Genomic DNA, 21,506 nt, shown 5'->3' on the forward strand with positions numbered 1-21,506 from the left:
CTTCAGCTAAATGTCTAATGATGCCTTAAAACTACAAAACACAGTTAATGAAAACTTAGTCTCTTGGCTCTATAACAGAATCCGAACCCTGTCAAAAAACTGATCTTTTTACACAAACTTTTACATAGATCTTAACTCTAAAACATTAAATATATTTTATTCATGAGTTTCTGAGAATTCTGCACCAACCATTTCATCAAAACGCTTCTTAAAAATTCTGCTGTTTAAATTTAAAAATACATTTTCCCCCCTGGTGGATATATTGATGCTTTGCAGTTAAACACAGCCTTTAAGGACCACGTTACCCCCTTTGGCCTAAAATAACTATGGTGTTACCATATCAAAACCATGTTTTTATATTTTGTTTTTATCACATTTACATGTATTTATAATGTTGTTGTATTTCTTACCACTGACCTGAGCTGCTGCTTTTTTGGGTTTGACAAGTCTGGAAAATTATTTTAAACCCCAAGAGTTTTATTTCCTTGTTAAATGAAGGTTCAAATAAATATACATTTTCTAAATGGCCACCTCTAATGGTTATACAAATAGTTAGCCATTTAAAAAAGAAGAAAACTCCATTAACAAAAAAAATTTAGAATTTCAGACTTCTTTATTTTGTTTAGTTTGAGCATCAACCATCACAGATCATCCTCAGATGCAGCCTCTGCTCATCTGTTTTCAGTGAAGTCACACTTGAAAAAAACATCGCCTTGTGTAATGCTGATGTAATTAACTTGCCATCCAACAATCAATACAGGGACCTAAAGGTGAGAGAGGAGAGAAAGGAGAGGCTGGCCCACCTGGAGCTGCAGGACCTGCTGGTGCCAAAGGTCCCCCTGGAGATGATGGTCCAAAGGGCAACCCTGTAAGTCTGAAACTCTTCTCCTAAAATCAGAAGATTTTCTGTGCTTAGCTTTTCATTCAGCTTCCAGGCTGGTCATTTTACCCCAACGCATATTGCAGAGCCAAAAAGCCTTTTTATTGAGGAGAGATAATATTTGATGCCATGGTAATGGGGTGCAGTGAGGCCTTCTCTCTTGCAGCATCATCTTTAAATCCTTCATCAGTGGTAACCAGTTACATCAGTCCAGCCATGTCTTCTGTTCCCACATCTCAGCATCTCATTTTCCCTTCTCTTAAAGGGTCCAGTAGGATTCCCTGGAGACCCCGGCCCCCCTGGAGAGCCAGGTGTGGCTGTAAGTATGAAAGCTTTACAGGCTCTGGATGTCTTTGTTTTTACGGATGCTGCCAGAATTGCACATTTAGCAATAATAATATCTGATGGGTTTATATTGTAGTTAATCTTTTCCTGCCTTTTTTTTATCTCTTTTAGGGCACAGACGGAGAACCAGGAGAGAAGGGAGAGGACGGTGAAGCCGGTCAGCCTGTGAGTTGCATGAGCACATGCTGTGTTTATATCCTTTACCGCAGTCGTCTCTGTGGATGGAAGCTGTATTTATACTGAGTAATAAGTCATTTACACTGCAGCATTTGAATCATATTTACTTTGTACTCTTGGGTGTTGGGTAAATGAACTTTTCGGCTTGTATATTCATTAATTCTGATTAGAAAGAAATACCAAATGCTAACAAATCACAGCTGCATGGGAATGAGCTGTTATTACAGGAAAAAGAAAACACAAAGTTTGTTGTTTATTAATGAGTGCATGCTGGGACGCTGCAGCAGACACGGTGTTAGATGTGTTACCGTATATGCATAATCCTACTAATTGGAAATGTGATTTTTTTTTTTTTTAACCAAAATGCCTGTTAAATAATTATAATGACTTAAAATGAATAGTATAAAGAGATAGCACCCCCCACCCCAAGCAGACAGCTTTAGCATTAAACTTGTGATGAATGTGAAAAGGCTGTATCCTGCATTCCTGTTTTCTTTGTGTGTTTTCAGGGACCTCCAGGTCCATCTGGAGAGGCCGGCCCACCCGGTCCACCTGGCAAGCGAGTAAGTCTTTGGCCATGAAAGGTGATCATATCGAAGTGTGTATGTGTGTGTGTCTGCAGCTGTGATCCAAGCTTGACCAGTCTGATGTTCCCATTGCTGCCATTTGAATAGTTTTGATAAGTAAAATGTTGCTTGATGAGGTTACTGCGTACTGTGTTTTACACGGCCGGTATCGCTTCTCCTCGGAGCTGCTCAGTCTCAGTTGCAAGGCTGGAATAGATTCATTTTCATTAAAAGCAGAGTGGGGAAAACAAAGTGGCAAATTTAGGAGGTCAAGCCACCCCAAAGCCTTCTGAGAAAGATGTAAAAATTACAAATCCATCTTTTTTTTCTTGGCAAGAAATTATAAATGCTTGCCCTAAAAAAAGAAAAACAAAAGGAGACTTGTGGGTTCCAATTTACATCCTTGTAGCAGCACAGTGGGTCTGACACGTTATTGATCCACGACTGTTTGAGTGGCAGCAGCAGCAAAACACAAACAGGACGTGGGCGTATTGAAGTTGTTCCAGTTCATTAGAAGAGACGTGGAAGCTTTAAAAGGCAGCAGAGAAAATGACATGCAAAAAAATCTTGGATGTGTTGATTGTCTTGTCATGTCATTTCTACATTTACTTGACAGTGACAATATTCCACAAACTGACCCTCGTATTTTCAGAGCTGATTTTAAAATCTCAAGTCTGTTAGCACAGACAGGCTAATACCCAAACCAAGATGGTGCTCAGTTACCGACAGCTGTTTCACAAAACTGGAGCAAAACACAAGATATGTAGCATAAAACTTTACATGAAGCATAAAATAACATAAAAGATCAAATTAAACATAAGATAAAAACACGAAAGAGAAAAATAGACAGTAAAATAATAAATAAAGGAATAAAATCAACATGTCACAAGGTGGCAGGTCATTCAATTTAGGAGCAGTAACAGCTAAAGCAGCAGCACCTACTCCTTCAGGAGCAGCCGATCAGTTGACCAGAGGTGGAGGAATAAGGGTGCAGTAACTATGAGAGGTAGGGTGGAGCAAGATTATTCAAGCAAATAAAATAATTTTTGGAATTTTAATCCTAAAATATATGTGCAGTCAGTGACGTGAGGTTAAAAAGGGTGAAATGTGATCATGTTTGTGCCTGCCAGTTAAAAGTTTTACACCAACTGCAAATGAGCGTTGGAGGATCCACAAAGCCAACATGATGTAGTCCAGCCTAGTGGTACATACGCAGCAGCTACAGTCAAGTCCAGTAAGAATACGCTTCATTCCTAATCATTAAATAAAATTTGTGTAATTCCTGATAAAAATGTTTACTTAAAGTTGGTTAATAAAAAAAGTTTCCTTGTTAATTAAACCAGTGGATTGCATTGAATCTTTTTTTTTTTTTTGATGTGACAGTAGAGAAGAAAAACACCTTTTTTTCAGAAAAAATCAATGTCAATTCAGATCAGCTTTATTTGTAGTCTTAGTCCAAGACAAAGTTTATCTCAAGGCACTTTAAATGATACAGTCCAAACCAGTTCAGTCCAATTCATCGTAATCCAATCAAATCAAACTGATTAATTACACATTAGTCCATTTTAGTCAGTTAATGAAAAGTTGCTTAACAAGCAAAACCATCAGATTGCATCAGATCTTCTCTTCAGTTCAGTCCTTCATCCTGAGCTGCATGAGGAGACAGTGGCGAAGAAGAAACTTAAAAGGAAGAAAACCTTCACCAGAACCAGGAAGGAAAGCCTCAATCTACCACAACCAGTTTGGGTGAAGAGGACAGGAAAGAGGGGTCAACAAGCAGGATAATGTCATGAAAACCCTCCAGCCTGCTTCCCATTCTACTTCTAGAAATTCTAGAAATCACAAATAAACCTATTTTTTAGTCATGAGTTCTCTATTTCAGGGATTTTTATCAAGTTTTATAAAAAAAAAGAATCACAACAGAAGTTAAAGTCTCCATCATCCTCGCTCCATCCTGTGAGCCAGCGCTGCTTCATGAGGCTGAGATATCTGAGCTGAGTTCTCCAATCGCAGATGCAACATTAACCTTAATTGAATTAGACATTAGCTGCAAAGTCAACACAAAAATGAGATGCTTTTCTCCTTAATTTCAAAGAAAAGGAACAATATAAAGTGAGCCCTAAATTTCAATGAAGCGCACTGATGCTTCGATTAATGGGGGCGGGGGGTCTGAGCGGATGGTTTTTCAAATGTGCTCATTCAAATGTAAATTTATATGCTGAGTAGTTAGTATTGCAATAGCAAATGCAGCACCTGAAAAGGAATATTTTGAATCCCAATCTGGTCATTTTTGGCCTTTTACTGTTTCACATTTTTGCATTTTTCTGCACTAATTTGCTGCAAACCTTAAATCTTTCTCTTTTTTTCCAAGTTGATCCACCTCTTTGGTTTCATATGATTTAAAAATCAATTAAGACAGGAAATGTACTCCCTTTTACATTGAGAAAACAATTATCTGGAACAATTTTGTTAAACTAAACTGGCTGTAATTCTTTTTAATTGGGATGGAAGTCATTTCTTAAAATTCTCACCTTTTGTGTCACTAATTGCAGCATTTAAATCAGATTAGAAGATGAATAATTTCCCTCTCAAACACACGACACACTGAAGTCGACTAAAAAGCTGCTTTTTTTGAAGGACACCTTTACTCCGACTCTAGCTGCTGCTCATTGTGTCGCAGCTGAAATGGTTCTTTGTGCCGATGGAGAGGCTATCACTTCACCACCTGTAAGAGCTCCACATCAGGAGAAGATGAAAGCTCCAAGACCTGAGAAGGGCTCACATTATAAGCTCTTAGTCGATAGCTTGGGGGGGCTCTAAAAGGATGGCTACTCAAACAGATCTTTGTTGCAGTTCATGTTTGACGTCACTGGATCCCATCATCTATTTATTAACCACACAATTAAAGCATTAAGACTCCGAGAAGACCACCTGACCATTGTTCTAAAATAAACCAAAACCACTTTTTTTGTCTTTGTTTTAACAAATCGCTGATGCTCGCTCATGAAACTGTCTCTTGTCCTTCCCCTCAGGGACCTCCAGGAGCTGCCGGTGCAGAGGGCAGGCAAGGAGAGAAGGGCGCTAAGGTAACCAAATCAATCCACGCTTCACGCAGCAGGTTATAATTCCATCATAGCTTACCTGGAAATTCACAGATGCAGCCTGCTGGACTGCGGCTGCGATGCTCTGGTTGTTGCTTCAGTGTTTTTGTGGAGCCGTGAGGTGTTCGAGTTACTGTGCAGCACAGCTCACTGACATTTAGCTTTAGAGTTCGATCTGCGTCAAAATCCATCAAGTCACCATCAGCGTCAGGGTTTCTTTCCAAGATCATTTATAAGTCATGAGAGTTTAAACTTTTACACCCAGTGAAACATTTGTTTTTAAGATAACCATGTTTAATGCATATGTGACTCTCTGGATGTCATTTCTAATTTTTTTTTCTGTGTGATAAATAGTTTGCTTACAAAGTTACGTAAACAGAAAAAAACAAACAAAAAGAGCAGGTATGCACATTATTTAAAAAGATGAAAAAAATGAGGATAAAACTTTAAGAATTAATGAAGTGAAGATAAGTGATCATAAAAATAATAATACAGCTTGTCATAATTCTAACTAAAATAAATATGATGAAGAAAGAAAATATTGATTATTTATAAGCCACTCTTTAAAATAAGTGCCAAATTACACCTTTAGGAGTAAAAGGAACTGTCACCCCTGAAAGGCACTGCTATTATAAAGACCAGTGTTGTACCTCTGCTGGTCATCTTGTACCTTCTTTTTTCTCCCATCATCACCCAACCTTGTGTCAGGCAGAAAGAAACAGTACATATATGTACAATTTATTACTTGAGAACATAAATTTCCCTTTCAGGCCCTCCATAAGTTACTTTGAGGTCCGTTAGTGAGACACAGGTTGGACTTTGGGGGAAAAGAAATGTACTGTACTGTCCCCCCTTTCCTGAGTATATAACAAATTATTATTATTACCATCACCATCGTATTTATGGGCTGGTTGTTCAAACGTAATCCTGTCGAAGTTTGGTTATCGGATAGGATCAAATCTTGAAAATGCGTTGTTCAAAAAGGAAATCCTGATTCCGAAATCCAGTTGGATCACGTAATCCAATCCTGGTTGTTATCCGGATAAAACTCTCAGTTTGGGTTGTTCAAGACTTTTGAGCAGAATCCGGATAACTTTGATCTAAAAAAACAGGATTATCCAGATCCTAACAGAAGGCAGGATTACAAGAAGCCGTAGTACAACGTAACAGCTGATTAAATAATGAAACTTTTGATTTGGTAAATGGTCCGTATTTATATATGGTAAATGGTCCGTATTTATATAGCGCTTTTCTGTACCTGGGATGATACCCAAAGCGCTTTACATTATACATCACATTCACCCATTCACACACACATTCACACACTGATGGCGGAAGCTGCCATGCAAGGCGCTCGACCACGACCCATCAGGAGCAATTAGGGGTTCGGTGTCTTGCCCAAGGACACCTCGACATGAACTCGACTTGGCCGAGGATCGAACCGGCAACCCTTGGGTTACAAGACGACCGCTCTACCTTGCTGAGCCACGCCGACGTACTTATATTTGTATTTTACACCTGACTTAACCGTTACCGTGATAAAGAGGTTAACATAGGGATAGGCTGCCTATAAGCCTTTCAGCATAGTAAAATAAAATAGTAAAAAATAAATAAATAAAAGCAAAAATAAAAACATGACATTATCATGTCCCCACGAAATAATCCCCAAACAAATCCAATAACAAACACAAATAAAATATTCTCTTTTCCTGTTATCACTGCATAATCAGAAGAGAGCTTGTCAAAAAAAGACATTTCTAACGATTGCATCCCTCACTACATGTCCCGTCCCTCCCTTCCACTCGCAAAGCTTGCAAACCGTCTCTTCTACCGCATACTGATCTAGATGCTGGAAATAAGGATTTGGTAATCCTTAAAAAACTGGATTTTGGATCAGGGTGATCCAATCCTATTTTGCTTTGAACAACCAGGATAAAAGTAAGCCGGAATACCGTGATCCACCATCCTGAAAAATGGGATTTCAAAATCTGGATAGCTTTTATACAGATTAAACGTTTTGAACAACCGGCCCTATATGATATGATATGATATGATATGATATGATATTATTATATAATATTAAAGATAAGAGTAAGAAATTGGGAAAAATAAAAATATTGAAATAAATATTGGGGAAGTTTTTCCTTACTAGTTTTTTTAAATTAATTTATTTATCTTTTATTATTATTCCCATTTTGTCCTTTCTGACATAATATGATGCATTAAAAAGTGTAACAACCTGGGGTCTGGGCTCTATCACTGAAACCCACCCAAGAAGACATCCTGCTCGCCGGATCCTTTTTATTCTGTATGGATTTATTCTTATTTTTCTCAGCTGTAACTTCAGGAAAGCGGTCCAACACCTTTCCAGTAAATCTGTAATCTCTGCTCCCCTCGCTGCTCATGCATCATCTGCGTGGTCTGGGGAGTTATTCTGAATACTGATGTGCATCAGATTGCAGTCGTTGACATGACGACCATCCTGACTTTTTTGTTTTTTTTCCTTCATGAATATGAAATGAAACTAGCAGGATTTATTATTTTCTGTGCTATTGCAGGTTCTGGCCCTCAAGTGAAGCAACATGAACATTTATCAGCACTGTTTTAGACTGAAAGTGCAAACAGGAAGCAAAACTGTGTACAGTATGTCAGCTTTTAGAAGATGTCGCATATAAACTAAAATATTAATATTTTAAGGACGATCCAGATGTTTTTACTGTTATTTGATTAAATGTAATCTTTTATATTGTTGTTTTTTTAAACTCAAATTTAGTCGTCTCAACGAGGTGAGAATCATTACAGCAAGCTTTGCCTCCTCAGCTGTCATATTGTGCAGCTCCACTCGTACATTCCTAACATTTGCATGTCCGTATTCAGGGTGAAGCAGGTGCAGAGGGCCCAGCTGGTAAAACAGGACCCGTTGGCCCCCAGGGACCTTCAGGAAAGCCTGGCCCAGAAGGTCTGCGTGGAATCCCTGGCCCTGTTGTAAGTCACTGCAACAATAATCTGTGCATGCATACACAATCAGCTAAAGCACACCCACAGTGAGCACACATAAAAGTACTGCACGGACATGATGATAGACTTCATAGAATAATCAATACTCCCATTTGGCTTAGACTTTAGTTTCACTTGTTTATTCCAGCACCCTTTTCTTCCCTGTTTGGGCGATTAATCATGGAACTGTGCACAGAAAATCAATATTAGAGCAGAGAAAATACAGCAGCTCCTACTGCTCACTACGACTGAAAGTCTTTGTTTTTTTTTTTACAGGGTGAACAAGGATTGCCCGGCTCTCCAGGACAAGACGGTCCACCAGGTCCCATGGTTAGTATGCATTATCTTTCCTGCCCTCTCTCATTATCTGTCTTATTCATCTGAGTGTAGTATTTGTTCACTTTGACACAGCAGCTCTGACTAAGAACGTTTCTCTTCCTTTCACACAAGTATTACTTTTTTTCCCTCAAACCACTCTGATTTTTTCTATTTTCTCTGAAAGGGGATTTTAACATCAGCTTATTGTTCTGCAGGGTCCTCCCGGACTTCCTGGCCTGAAAGGTGACCCTGGCTCTAAAGGTGAAAAGGTGAGTGTAGCCCATTATCCTGCATCTACCCCCAGGATGATTTCTGTGTGTGTGTGACAAAAAACCCACGATAGGAACAATCTTGCTCCTTTCTTTGCTGCCACTGTTGAATTTAGTTCAATTTTCCAGTGATCTATACCTTCCTCTGCCTACCGACACGAGGCGTGAAAAAAAATAGTTTAAAAGCACACAATAGAGTTGTTCAGCGGTGTGTGTGTGCGTGTGTGTGGGCTGCATTTTGAATCGTTAGCACCTGCTTATTTCCAAGTGATCGTCTTTGTGCTGAAGTGGTCTCCGTCTCTTTTTCATTTGCAGAGAATTTCTTTTGTACGAGACATTTCAATTAAATTCCCTGAAAAAAACTCAGCTTCTCAGGAGTGTTTCAGCTTTTATGGAGGAAAATCCTGCTGACCTCATCAGGTGTGTGAAATAACTGTTGTGCCTTCATCCTGCAGGGCCACCCAGGTTTGATCGGTCTGATTGGACCCCCTGGAGAGCAAGGAGAGAAGGGCGACCGAGGTTTGCCAGGACCCCAGGGCTCTCCTGGTAGCAAGGGTGACAGTGTAAGTGACTGATGACCGTTGTTGCTCTGCATAGTTTTATTAAGTTACTTCCAGTTAGCATCATTTTGTTTATTCACACACACACACACACACTTTTTATTCTAATTCCTCCAGTCCAATGAGACACAGTCTTGAAAAAAGATAAAACTCAGGTCTTGATAAAGAACTGAAGGACATTAAAAAAAAAAAAAACATAATAAAATGAGAATTTTACTCAGGCTGTTCTTACCAAGTGTTTTATCAATTTATCATTTCTGTTTCAGGGCCTGAAATAAGACTTTCTATTAAAGTCAATTTTTACTCTTACATAAATATCCATAACACCTGCAGACTGAAGGATTCTGGGTAATTTTTCAATGAAATCAGATCAGTGCTATCCAATCCAAACAGAACACAGAGAGCTTAAAGCTATGAACATGTAGACACAAAGCCAGACAAATCATTTCTATGAATACATGGAAGGTAGAGGAGCATAGTTTTGTGTTGTTTAGTTTCATTTTTTAAATAAATTTGGTCAAACAGCTGCTCACACTAACATCGCTTTTGAACTTTAAAACAGTTTAAAAGAAACTTTTCTTATTTTAGTCAGCAGTTATTCGTAAATTAAAAAAAAGTGAAGCTGCTCCAACATAATGTGGAAAAGAAATGAGTTTTTTGAGACAGACTGCGTATCCCTTTGTTGTTGTTTTTGCTCCATGTTTTTTTCTTTTTCTCCTTTTGCTCCTTCTTCCTCTGCTGCTTCTCTTTTTTGTCTGCTCTTCTTCTGTGGTGAAACGTGTTTGAGAGCCAAGAAACATAGATCCACATGGCTTCATTCAAACAAGCTGAAGTCAATTAAACAAACGTGGCAACGGTGATGATGCGTTTTAGCATAAACAGGAGAAGATGCACACTGGTAAAAGGAAATTAACCAAAAAAAAGCAAATAAGGAAAGAAGAGAAACAGACACATAGTTTAATTTCTTTTTATAAATTTAATAACTTTGAAATCTGTTTCATTTTCCTGCATTTATTTCAATGAATGAAGAACTTCCCAGCCATCACTAAAACAAAGTCCTCCCTTAAAGCATTTACAAAAATGGAGTCAAAGTGTTTGAATGTTTCAATTTAAACATCCATGACAGAGGTGGATTACGCCTCCAAAAAAAGCTAACAACACAACCTGCGGAGTCGGGATGGGCGGTGATACTCTGGAGTCGATACTTTGATGTCCGCCAGTCAAAATATCAGGTTTGATACTTATTGGAGTATTGAGATACCACTCTGCTGGTACTGAACATGCCATTTGTCTTCACTTATGAAGACAATAAAATAGTGTGTGACGCCCACCAACAGTGTATTCCTTCTGTGTCACATGATCATGGGAGCCTATCAGATATCGTGATGTCATGATGATGCTGCTACTATTAGTGATGAGTTTTTGTTTGACATTTTACAGGTTTAATGCAGGTTATTGCGCATTACTTTTTATTATATTCATCATATTACTTTTACATATATATCATTTATTTTTCTTTCAATAAATGTAAATAATCTAATATTAATCTGTAGTTTATTTTATCATTTATCAAAAGATTTATTCTATCTTACAATTTATTATTGTTTTAAAAGCATTTCTTAAAAGATATTAATGTACACTGTACAATTGTGTTTTTCCTTTAAGGGTCAGTATCAATATAAATGAGAAAGTAAACCAGTGGTTTTGCATCGACAGGAAACATTTTGACATCGCCTATCCAAACTACGGTCAAATACTGGTTGTCTGAAAGTTAACTTGGGCCAGGAAGGCCCAGCTGTGGCCAACAAGAACCGAGTTCAAAACAAAACAAAAAAAAAAAAAGAGCCAGAAAAAAAGACTAAAACATCACCTGTAACAACAGCGATACTGTTAATCTGTCAGTTTTATAATGTGAACTTTCTCCATAAAGGTTAATGAGCTTTTTTTTTCTGTATCGAAGCAAAAACTAAGAACAGAAATAACCCCCATGGTTCAAGCTGTTCCACATTTTGAACATTGCTTCCAAAGCTAAAAAAACAGAAGCAGCGTTCAGTCTGATAAAGTTAAAATATTTAGCAACCAGCATCTCATAATTGCTAATAGTATTTATTCAGTGTCTGGGGTACTGCAGATGTTATGCTTTCACTACTTAAATGAGCTTCAAAATAATACTTTAGTCTTAGCTGTGTCTGTAAAGGACATGCAACATCTGCTTTAATATGTTCACTTCACAGGGTATCGGTGGAGCTACTGGTCCCCTCGGTCCCCCAGGTCCTCCTGGTCTGCCTGTAAGTACTCCACTTATTCGCGGCTAAATTCATATTATGCATTTATAATAGACTGACTTTGCTGAACAGCTGTTCTGTCCTGTACGATGCAGGGCCCTCAAGGTCCCAAAGGAGCCAAAGGTTCATCTGTAAGTACAACTGCTTTAAAATTCTATTTCTAACATGATAATAAATGTTTACGTTCAGTCCAGCTTGGCGAACACTTTTCTGTTTGTGTTTTTCTCTCAGGGTCCTGCAGGTCCGAAAGGAGACACTGGTACGATTGGTCCTCCTGGTCCTGCTGTAAGTATTTCCGACAGCATTGTTAGACTCCTTTAGCGTCTTTTAATGTCAAATTCGTCACAAATCCGGTACAAGATTTAAGGCTGGTGTTGTATGAAATTAGGGCCCACCAGGTGAGGTTATCCAGCCACTCCCCATTCAATCGCCCAAGAAGACCAAGCGCTCCAGCGACATGCTGTCAGACGCAGCTGGTACCTTTATGGATTACAGCGAGGGCATGGAGGACATCTTTGGCTCGCTGAACAGCCTCAAACAGGACATTGAACGAATGAAATATCCAATGGGCACACAAAACAACCCAGCCAGAACATGCAAAGATCTCCAGCTCTGCCACCCAGAATTCACTGATGGTAAGTATTTGCTTATTTATAACACGTTACTGTAAAACATGAAGTTGTGCTGCAGTTGAGAATTTTCTAAATGGTCATTGTTCAAAAGAGTGATTTAGAAACGTGCCCACGGAGAGCTGGAGGCATCGGTCTTAGACTTTTCTGACTCCTCTAGTGTTTTTGGGTTGTTTTTAAATGTATGCATAATCTCTGCAACCAAATAGAGAAACAACCTTAGGGGCTTTTGTCCTTTCAGTAGATTTTTTTTGCAGTTATCTGGATGCAAAGTGCAGCAATTGAGTTAAAAGATGAAACCATCAGTGCTGAAAGAATTTACAGCCAGGAAAAAGAAATGTACCTAGCTTCAGGTATAATGATACCTTTTATCCAGCCATGTTTAAGCTCTGAAAATGAGCAGCAAATTACTTCAATCAGAATTTCACTTAGGATGAAGAAATCCGGCACAGTTAGATTTAAAATGGAGCTTTTCTCCATTTTCTGTGTACATCAGTTAAGCAGGATGTGTGAGTGTTCTTGGTTCTCCTCAGGCGAGTATTGGATTGATCCAAACCAAGGCTGCTCAGGGGATTCCTTCAAAGTCTACTGCAACTTCACTGCTGGAGGCGAAACCTGCATCTATCCTGATAAGAAGTCCAACGGAGTGAGTGACTTTGGGTTTAAGCTAGAAAAGTGCCAGTTTCTAATCATCATGTTTCATCAAGTATTAAACCGATGTGGTGCTACAGCACGATGCTGTAGCCGTTCAGTTGAATCAAACAGGCTTTTTTAACCTAAAATAATCTTATATTTATTTGGGGGGCAAACTCAAATAAGACAAAAAGCTTTGAAACTAAAATTTGTAAAGGATGTTTTAAGAAAATTATGCTTTCACAGGATAATTCTCTTTGATATGTCTTCATGTTTTTTGCAGGATTCATTATATATATATATTTTTTTTAACAGGTCAGAATATCCTCGTGGCCCAAAGAAGTCCCGGGTTCATGGTTTAGTGAATTTAAGCGTGGTAAAATAGTAAGTTTCTCCCTTTTTACCTACATTATTCTCTCTGCCTGTTTAGAAAATTCCCAACACATGAAGCTGCTACAAGCCTCAAGTAAGGGGTGTAATGATACATAAATTCAATCATGATTAATCTGAATTTAAAATATCTACCGGATACGGTAAATTTTTTATACGGTTTTATTCCAACAACCAAAATGTATGATGTTAATTTGAAGAGGAAAGTGTGGGTATCTCTGTGGATTCTTTTTTTTTTTTTTTAAAAAAAGGAGAGTACTTTGGCGTTTTTATGCTATCTAAACCATTTCAGTTCTTGGAGAACATCACATAAAAAGCTAAAAAAAAAAAAAAAAAAAATCTTGCAGAATCTTTTAGATTTTGAGTTAAAACTTTAATCTCTGTAAAAAAATAAATAAATAAATAAAAAAATCAGCCAGTTTTAGAAATAAATATATCTTACTGCATCAAAGAAGTGAGGAGCTGTATGCATTTCCACAGAGAATACTTAAAAAAATAAATAAAACCAGCAGTGGCAGAACGTTGTACAACTCTTAAGTGATTAAAAGTAAAGGCTCAGTACTGAACTTAAGATGCTTTAATGCACATGTTCAGAGAAAGTTCACACACAGTTCATGTCTCACTGAGAGTCATGGCAGCCGGGAGCTTTGCTTTCTCTGGAATCTTCTTGAGAAAACCAAAACATTAATACTTCTATAAACCAGTGTGTTTTATTGTGATTAGAAAACATGGCAGTGATGTTGAGAATATCAACTGTTCTTTTTTATCTGAGTTGTGTTTTTTTTATTATTATTATTCATATTATTATTTATTTCAGTTCTTTTGTCATTTTAAAAAAAATTTCTAATATTATTTCCATAAATATAAAAACACCAGAACCAGTAGGAGTAAACCCTTCAGTTGGAAAAAGTCCAACAGAACATCTTGGTTAATAATCAAACTGAGAAATCCTTAAAGTTGGGAGGTTGTTGGTAATTAATACTTCTGCATACAGCTTCTTACAACTCAGTTTATTTATTGATTATTGGAAATATAACAAATTAATTGATCATTATGTAGATGTATAGTGTACATGCTCTTCACAGAGTAGCTATTTTTCTTTGAGTTCAATTGTAAAGAGTGTAGAGGAGCTAACAGCAGGGCAGGATTAAAACTTTATTCCAAACTATTCTGACAAAAGTCCAGAAAAAAAAGCAAACTAAGAGGCAGTTAAGTCCAATAAATCAACACTGATGCATAAATCAAAGCAAAGACACGAGGAACACTGAGAAGAGCAAGGATTCAAGCCGCAGTAACAGCAGTGTGTGGCGATGTATTATTCCATTTCCATTAGCAAAGGACCGTACATGGTTGGTGTTAATGCAGGTGATGCATTCTGATTCAGCGTCGCCTGATTTAGAGCAGACCACCCTCTTCCACTCTTCCTCTGACTGCTTCTTGGCTGTGCAGCCTCACACACTAAAAACTCAGATTTCTCTGTGTTGTGACATCCTTTCATCACGGCTGACTTCAAGGTTTCAGCCATTTGCGCTCCTCTGTGGGATGGATTTCGTGTGCATCAGTGACTCTGTCACCCCTGTAATGGCTGTCCATCCCAGGACCAATTTTAGTAGATACTGACGCCTCCACAGCTGGATCACTCACCAGCTGGAAATCTCACACAGTTTCTGCTTCCAAAATAATAACTTCAGGAGGTTTTAAAGCTGTACATGACTGATATGCATGAATATGATTTGTATTTATTTTTACTCTCTAACAATGTTGCTGAAAATATGAAAGTCTGTCAGTTCCTTCTGACCCTCTGCTTCTCTTTCTCTTTGTCCACCAACAGTTTTCCTATGTGGACATAGATGGAAATTCAATAAACATGGTACAGATGACCTTCCTTAGGCTACTGACGGCATCAGCCAGGCAAAACTTCACCTACAGCTGCCACCAGTCTGTGGCGTGGCATGACGCCTCCAGCGACAGCTACGATAAGGCGCTGCACTTCTTGGGTGCCAACGACGAGGAGATGTCCTACGACAATAACCCCTATATTACAGCCATCTCAGACGGATGTGCGGTAAGCAACGCTGGAGGGGATGCTTTGTCACGAGCATCGTCTCAAGTGTGGTAGTAGGAATAATCTTAAAACTCAAAACACAAACTAGCTTACATGTTTTATACCTTGTTCACAATAGCAACTGAAATATCTTTGGTGTTTGATTTTCCTGGTGTCACTGAGGATGTACAATTATCTTTACAGTTTAGGTCTATAAAAAAGTTTGTTTTAGAGAAAGATGACGCGAGATGAAACAAGATTGTGTACGATATTAGCTATTAGCTTTCTGTTGTGAATGCCTCATTTGCTGCACCAAACAACAAATCAGAATGAGTCCCAGTGCTGAAACAATTCCTCAAATAACCTGGTTAGAAAAAGGCCTTGATGCTAGTTGTTGTTGCATTGACACTTTGCTTAATCCACACAAATATGTCAACTCAGTGGTCGACATGCTTACGTGCTGCATTACATTTGTAGCAGGCTTCATTTAATGGTTTGAAGGATCAAGCAATAAGGAAAAAAAACTAGGTTTCATATGATCTCAAACAAAACAAAAGCTATATACCGTGTCCGTTTTAAAATCAAATTAGCATGCCACAGTAGCAGAACTTCAAGTCCTCAGACTGTAACAAACACAAACTAAAGTTTTATGTTAGCATTTTAATATAAATTTGTATGGTTTTAAGTTGGAATGGATGCTAGCAAAGAGCATAATTAGCTTAGCTGGGCTGCCCCATATTTTTCTTATCTCTATCTGCCCATCTAAGCAGCTTCAGCCTGTAAGCTGTTAGCATGAACTAATATCTTCAGTCCTTTCCTGTAAAAATGCAACCAAATTCAAAACACAGATGTCCCTGAGGGTTTTTCGTTTTTCTTTTTTTTTTTTAAATCAGATGACATCATAACTTTAAGACATTTTATTTGAAGTACTGCATTTTTTAAAAAAAATTTCTTGAAGAGAAAATGTTTTCTTTAAAAACTGTTAATATGGCACTTAAATGCACTAACTGCTTTTGTTCTTTTTTGAAAATGCAACACATTTAATCATTAAACTGCTTATAAAAAGGTTTAATTTTAGGACACTTTTTTCTCTTTTGAACAGTTACTGCATGTTAATAAGGCCGATATTCCTTATTCCCTGGAAAATTGAGTAATCGGATAATAATTACAATATTTGATTAGCTAAATAATAATTTCTTTCAGCTGTAAATCAACAAACTAATGAGACTCCAATTCCACAAATCAGCCAAAGAAAAGAGAAATCTGTAGAACTGGACAATTTTGGGGCATACACATCAAAATGACATTTAATGAAAAATGTTTAGTTAGAAAAATGTTTATTTTTCTGGATTTCTTTCAGAATTAGCGGGTCTTATGTTTCTTTTTTGTGTCCTCCTCTCTTTCTACAGACAAGGAAGGGCTATGGAAAGACTGTGATGGAGATAAATACTCCCAAAATTGATCAGGTTCCAATCATCGATGTCATGTTGACTGACTTTGGGGATCCTAACCAGAAGTTTGGGTTTGAAGTTGGACCCGTCTGCTTCCTTGGCTAAAGAATAATGAAAAAAACAAACAAACGAAGGACTTGATGGGGACAGCAAAGAAAGTCAAGTTGAGACATTCTGGGTACCACCAAACCCCATTTTTAGCCCCCCCACCACCCTTTTCTATGCCACATGCAAGTTTTGAATAAAAGATGGTGTAGCAAACATGTCTCTCCATGTATGTACGTGTAACCCAGGAAAATACTTGTTGCCCTTGTAGGGCTCGAACCACATGACTAAACCACGTTATGGAGCAAAAGGTGAAGGACATTGGAAAGCGTGGCAGAGGAGGGTGAATCGGAGGTAGCCAAGAGGGGGGGTCAGGCGACATCAAGGGGAAACTGATCTCCTCTCTGGATTCTCCAGGTGCTGTATGAAAATGACTACAATGGTGCTTGATCAAAACACACAAAAAGTATATAGAGGTGCTAAGAAAGAAGGTGTATTTTGATAATTATATTAAAAAAAGAAAACTGTAATTATTATTTTGTACAATACTGTTATTTCTGAATCCACTTTCAAAACTTGCATGTGTATCAGATTCTGCTTTTGGCTCTTTTAATTTCAAGGTTGGTTCAAAGATATACAGTGTAAGTTAAAGACATCATTATATCAAATAAATTTATAATTCTGGTATTTTTCTTTCGTTCAGCCCATTCTGTTTACATGTATTGAAGCAAATAAAAGTGAGCATTCAAACAATTCCCTATTGCTAAATTAGACTGTATGCCCTTTGTATATATTAACAGTCCAGAGCTTGAGGTTATTTGCTGTTGTACCATTGTGACCGTCGGTGAAACAACTAGAAGTATCACACCAGCACGCATATATGGCAACATCTCCCACTAATGTTGTGATCCTGTGCTTGTAGGAAGCAGGTCTGACAACCATTTTCCTTTATTTAAGTCTATTTGTTGTTTTTTTTCTGTTTCATTTTTTGACAGGCTTTTTTTTTTTCTTCTTTTTTTTGGTCGTATACCTCAAACTTTCTTGATAACCTTCAAAATGCAAGGATGCTATGCCCTGTATATACCTTGGTTAAGCAATTAAGTTTATATATTTTGGGTGGGGATTTTTTTAAGAGAGAAATTCGTTAACTGTTAGACATCCACTGTTCAAATCCTTCTGTGAATGCAATGAGAAGCCCTTGCGGTGTCCCATTTTTGTATCTAAAATGAGAAAATGTTTTAATGTGCTTTTTATAGTTCATTTAAATATTAAAAACTGGATTCTAAACAACAGTGAACTAAATGTCTCAATGGTGTGTGTACGATGACTTTGGAGGGGATTACTGTACATGTTTAAATCAAAGATATGTTTCATTGACAACGAGTCTGGGCTGGTGCAATTCCATTTCTCTTGAAACCAATAAAGTACAATCTCACAGTAAATTTCATTTCATGAAGTATGAGAGCCTGAATAAAATGTCTTCTTTCATTTACCTCGGGTTGAATGAAAAGTGACATCTTTTTTATTATTGCTGCATTTGCTGCTTTTGTGTCAGCTGTGCATGTGAAGCAGTTTCATATGGTTTTTTAAAGCACATGCACACATAAAACTGTGGAATTCAGATTAATTTGTGTTCTTTCATGTGAGTAAAGTGAAATATCAAGGCTTTAAAAAAACAGATATAAAAGGTTTCAGTATCTCTCATAAATGAGACATTTTGGTTTTGATGCAAGTATGCAGAAGTCTTCACTCCCTCTGAATAACTTAAATTACGGTTATAGAGCAGAATAATGTCACAAAGACAACAAAATTCAATTTGCATGACGATTCTGTGCTATGCAAGTGAAGGCTTATTTTCATTCTAAGAACACTCATGATGGTTGGTACATTTCTTTTTTACATCTCAAGAGCAGTGTACATGTAGCTGCACAAACTCATTTTTATGGTAAAACACAAAAAAGAGTATTTTTAAATCATGTCTCCCAGTACATCACCCAGATATATTCCAGTAGTAGGTGTCTTTGGTGGCTGGTATGTATGCAGATGCTGCAGCACTCATTGCCCCAGATACTAAAGTGACAATTTCATGAGATGCTAATTTTTAAGTTGTTTTGAGCAGGTGTATTTTGAGGTAAAATGTGCTGGAACAAAGTAGTGTTGAAGACTTTAACCTACCTAGAAGCACCAAAACTAACAGCAACAAAAGTGAAACATATTCAGTGTCATGTCTACATGCATATGAATAAAAATAGAGACAATTCCTGTTTCCGAATTAAACATTAATACTTTTCATTTTGTGACAGTGTCACAAATTTGTGCTTAGGTTTAGCAGCCTGAGAACTAGTTAGCTGCCATTTCTAGCTAGCTTAGATTGCATATAACAGTAGCTATTTTAGCTCTGTTTAAATGACCACCAAACAAAACTTCTAGCTCACATATGCAGGTTTAAATCAAATCTATGCTATAATTTGCCTGTTTAATCCATCAAAAAATGAAAAAGAATAACATCATGACACTATCTTTTTAAATTGGCTGTTTAGCAGTTTTCAATCCTTTTAAATTTGAAGAAGCAGAATACCAAGTATGATTAACTTTGCAAGCAAGCCTGGCATTTGTTTGCAAAAAGGAAATCTCAATAATTGCTATTTTACGTCAAAGTAATATTTAGTATCACACTTTCATAACATGCTAACCTGAACTACACATGCTAATACGTAAAGTTCACGGTTGGAAATGAATTGTTCTTCCAAGTTATTCCCTATGTCTGCAGTCTTTATGTGAGGCTAAGCTAAGCTAAACTAGCTGTTAGCTTCACCTTCTTTCACACACCCGTGGTGATTACTCTCCTCATCGCACACCTCAGAACACACCACATGTTCAATATCATGCTAATGTTTGCATCATGGCTCTTCATCATAAGAATTTATTTTATTTATCCTGAAGGTCTGCAGTACTAAGATTCCATTTCACTTTGCAAATCACTGCAATTCTCCTCTGTGGAGAAATTATTGTGGAGGAAAAACAGGCCTAATTAGTATTCACTCCTCCGCCTTCATGAAACAAATGTTAGCAGTGGCCGGCTACACTTCAAAGGACTGACCAGCTCTAAAAACCTTTTTAATTTCTCCTTGAAAGGTGCAGAAGAAATCCTCATAATAAAAACTGACATCTCTGCACGGAGAGGCAGAGAGAACAGACTTTGTATTTTCTTTTATGTCTCTTTCTTTGGAGTGTTGGGCTTTGTAGAGAAGCAACCAAAGAGAAAGCAGTGAAGACATGCTTCCCTCAGCTAGCTTGCCTTTCCTTCCCTTTACCAACATCTTGTTTTTTTCAGAAAATCACATCTTTATTATTATTTTTTTTACATATTCAAGTTCTGTTTTTTTAAATAAAGCAATCAAACTTTCCTGAGTTGTTCTCAAAGATTATAGTAATAATCTCCTTCATTATCATATAAATGGCACTTATTCTGCCTTTGCAAATGTAAACACTGTGGTAGATTCTTCACAGAAAAAAGAAAACATACTATAAGACATTGTTCTGTCTTTAGAAGAGATCAATGGAAACATACAAATGCTGCTTCACTGATGGATGATTGTATAGACTTTCATTGGTGAATTGCCATAACAATAGTCTGTTGACAACAAAAACTCTGTGCCACTTTAAAGTCAAATTAAGTTGTCATCTGGCAAAAGCTCACTGAGATCTAACTGGAAACCCAAACAATTATTTTAACCCAAACTCAGCTTAGTGTCTCCAGTCATGGTAATGTTATATGCACACACAAAAATCCCTTTTAGTTCTGTCATAGCTGCAATGGAGAACAGAGCACTGCACCAGATTTTTTAGACCTACAATGACCACATCAAGCTCTGTTATAATATTCATTTTGGTTGATGTTATTGAGAAGGCATACAGAAACACTCCTACATAGATGCAAGGGTAAAAAAAAAAAAAAATGTTTGTACAAAACTGTACCTTTGTTTCTCTGGATCAGTTGATAAAATATTAATGTAATACTGGGGATCGTTCAGTGAATACATTCACCAAGGGATTGAAAACCAAGGAGTCTCAAACTAAAGAAAAGAGAAACCTAATTTAATTACAACAATATAATACTTTTACATGGAGAATAAAGAGAGTAAGGAGGGGGTCAGTACATCAGTGCATATAGTGCAACTAAAGGGATGAATATGGGTCAGAAAGCCAGATCTAACTTTATGCTTTCTAAAAAATTAAAGTTTGAGCCTAATCTTAAAAGTAGAGAGAGCGCCTGCTTCCCGAATACTAACTGGGAGCTAGTTCCAAAGAGCGGGCAGTCTGATAACTAGTTTTGGCTTCCCATTCTTCCTTTAGAAATCCTAGAAACCACAAATAAACCTGCAGCCTGAGAGCAAGTAAATTGTAATCCCAACTCATTCAGCTGCAAAGAACAGAGAGTGTTCATTTCTTCAGTAACAGTCTACACATATTGCACATGATTTTCCACCCTGAACTGTGACACTAAATGTGTTTTTTCATTACCCAGCATGAAACACCTTGCTAAGGTAAGGCTCACTGTATGGTGTTTGGTTTGTCATTGCAGTACCACAAAAGTGATGTGATCCAATAACTCTGCTTAGCCTAACCCAGGGCTAGGCAAGTTTGATCCTTCAGAGCTGCAGTTGATAAGCTGTTGGGTCCATTTATTTTGTGTGTTAAAACAGTGAAACATCCAAAACCTGCAGGACTGCGGTTCTTGAAGATCGAACTTGCCTAACCAATACTGTACAGAGGCGTGGAAACCCTGCAGACCCCACAGACTGGTCAGAGAGGA

General features: G+C 37.6%; 1 protein-coding gene across 4 annotated transcripts in view; it reads left to right on the plus strand.

Annotated features, from left to right (window-relative positions):
- The window catches only part of col11a1a (collagen, type XI, alpha 1a), an 82,671-nt gene extending 64,689 nt beyond the window's left edge, over positions 1 to 17,982 (plus strand). For all 4 annotated transcript variants that reach the window (XM_041968911.1, XM_041968914.1, XM_041968915.1 and 1 more), the window contains 17 exons: positions 761 to 868; positions 1,146 to 1,199; positions 1,337 to 1,390; positions 1,912 to 1,965; positions 5,001 to 5,054; positions 7,947 to 8,054; positions 8,343 to 8,396; positions 8,600 to 8,653; positions 9,109 to 9,216; positions 11,448 to 11,501; positions 11,594 to 11,629; positions 11,730 to 11,783; positions 11,887 to 12,133; positions 12,661 to 12,773; positions 13,076 to 13,144; positions 14,982 to 15,215; positions 16,604 to 17,982. In XM_041968911.1, coding sequence (XP_041824845.1) covers positions 761 to 868; positions 1,146 to 1,199; positions 1,337 to 1,390; positions 1,912 to 1,965; positions 5,001 to 5,054; positions 7,947 to 8,054; positions 8,343 to 8,396; positions 8,600 to 8,653; positions 9,109 to 9,216; positions 11,448 to 11,501; positions 11,594 to 11,629; positions 11,730 to 11,783; positions 11,887 to 12,133; positions 12,661 to 12,773; positions 13,076 to 13,144; positions 14,982 to 15,215; positions 16,604 to 16,750 — 1,602 coding nt within the window. In that variant the 3' untranslated portion in view covers positions 16,751 to 17,982. The remainder of the gene's footprint in view (positions 1 to 760; positions 869 to 1,145; positions 1,200 to 1,336; positions 1,391 to 1,911; positions 1,966 to 5,000; positions 5,055 to 7,946; positions 8,055 to 8,342; positions 8,397 to 8,599; positions 8,654 to 9,108; positions 9,217 to 11,447; positions 11,502 to 11,593; positions 11,630 to 11,729; positions 11,784 to 11,886; positions 12,134 to 12,660; positions 12,774 to 13,075; positions 13,145 to 14,981; positions 15,216 to 16,603) is intronic.
- Positions 17,983 to 21,506: the final 3,524 nt, after the last annotated feature.

The sequence above is a fragment of the Melanotaenia boesemani genome, chromosome 18, assembly GCF_017639745.1.
Source record: "Melanotaenia boesemani isolate fMelBoe1 chromosome 18, fMelBoe1.pri, whole genome shotgun sequence".
Lineage (NCBI taxonomy): Eukaryota > Metazoa > Chordata > Actinopteri > Atheriniformes > Melanotaeniidae > Melanotaenia > Melanotaenia boesemani.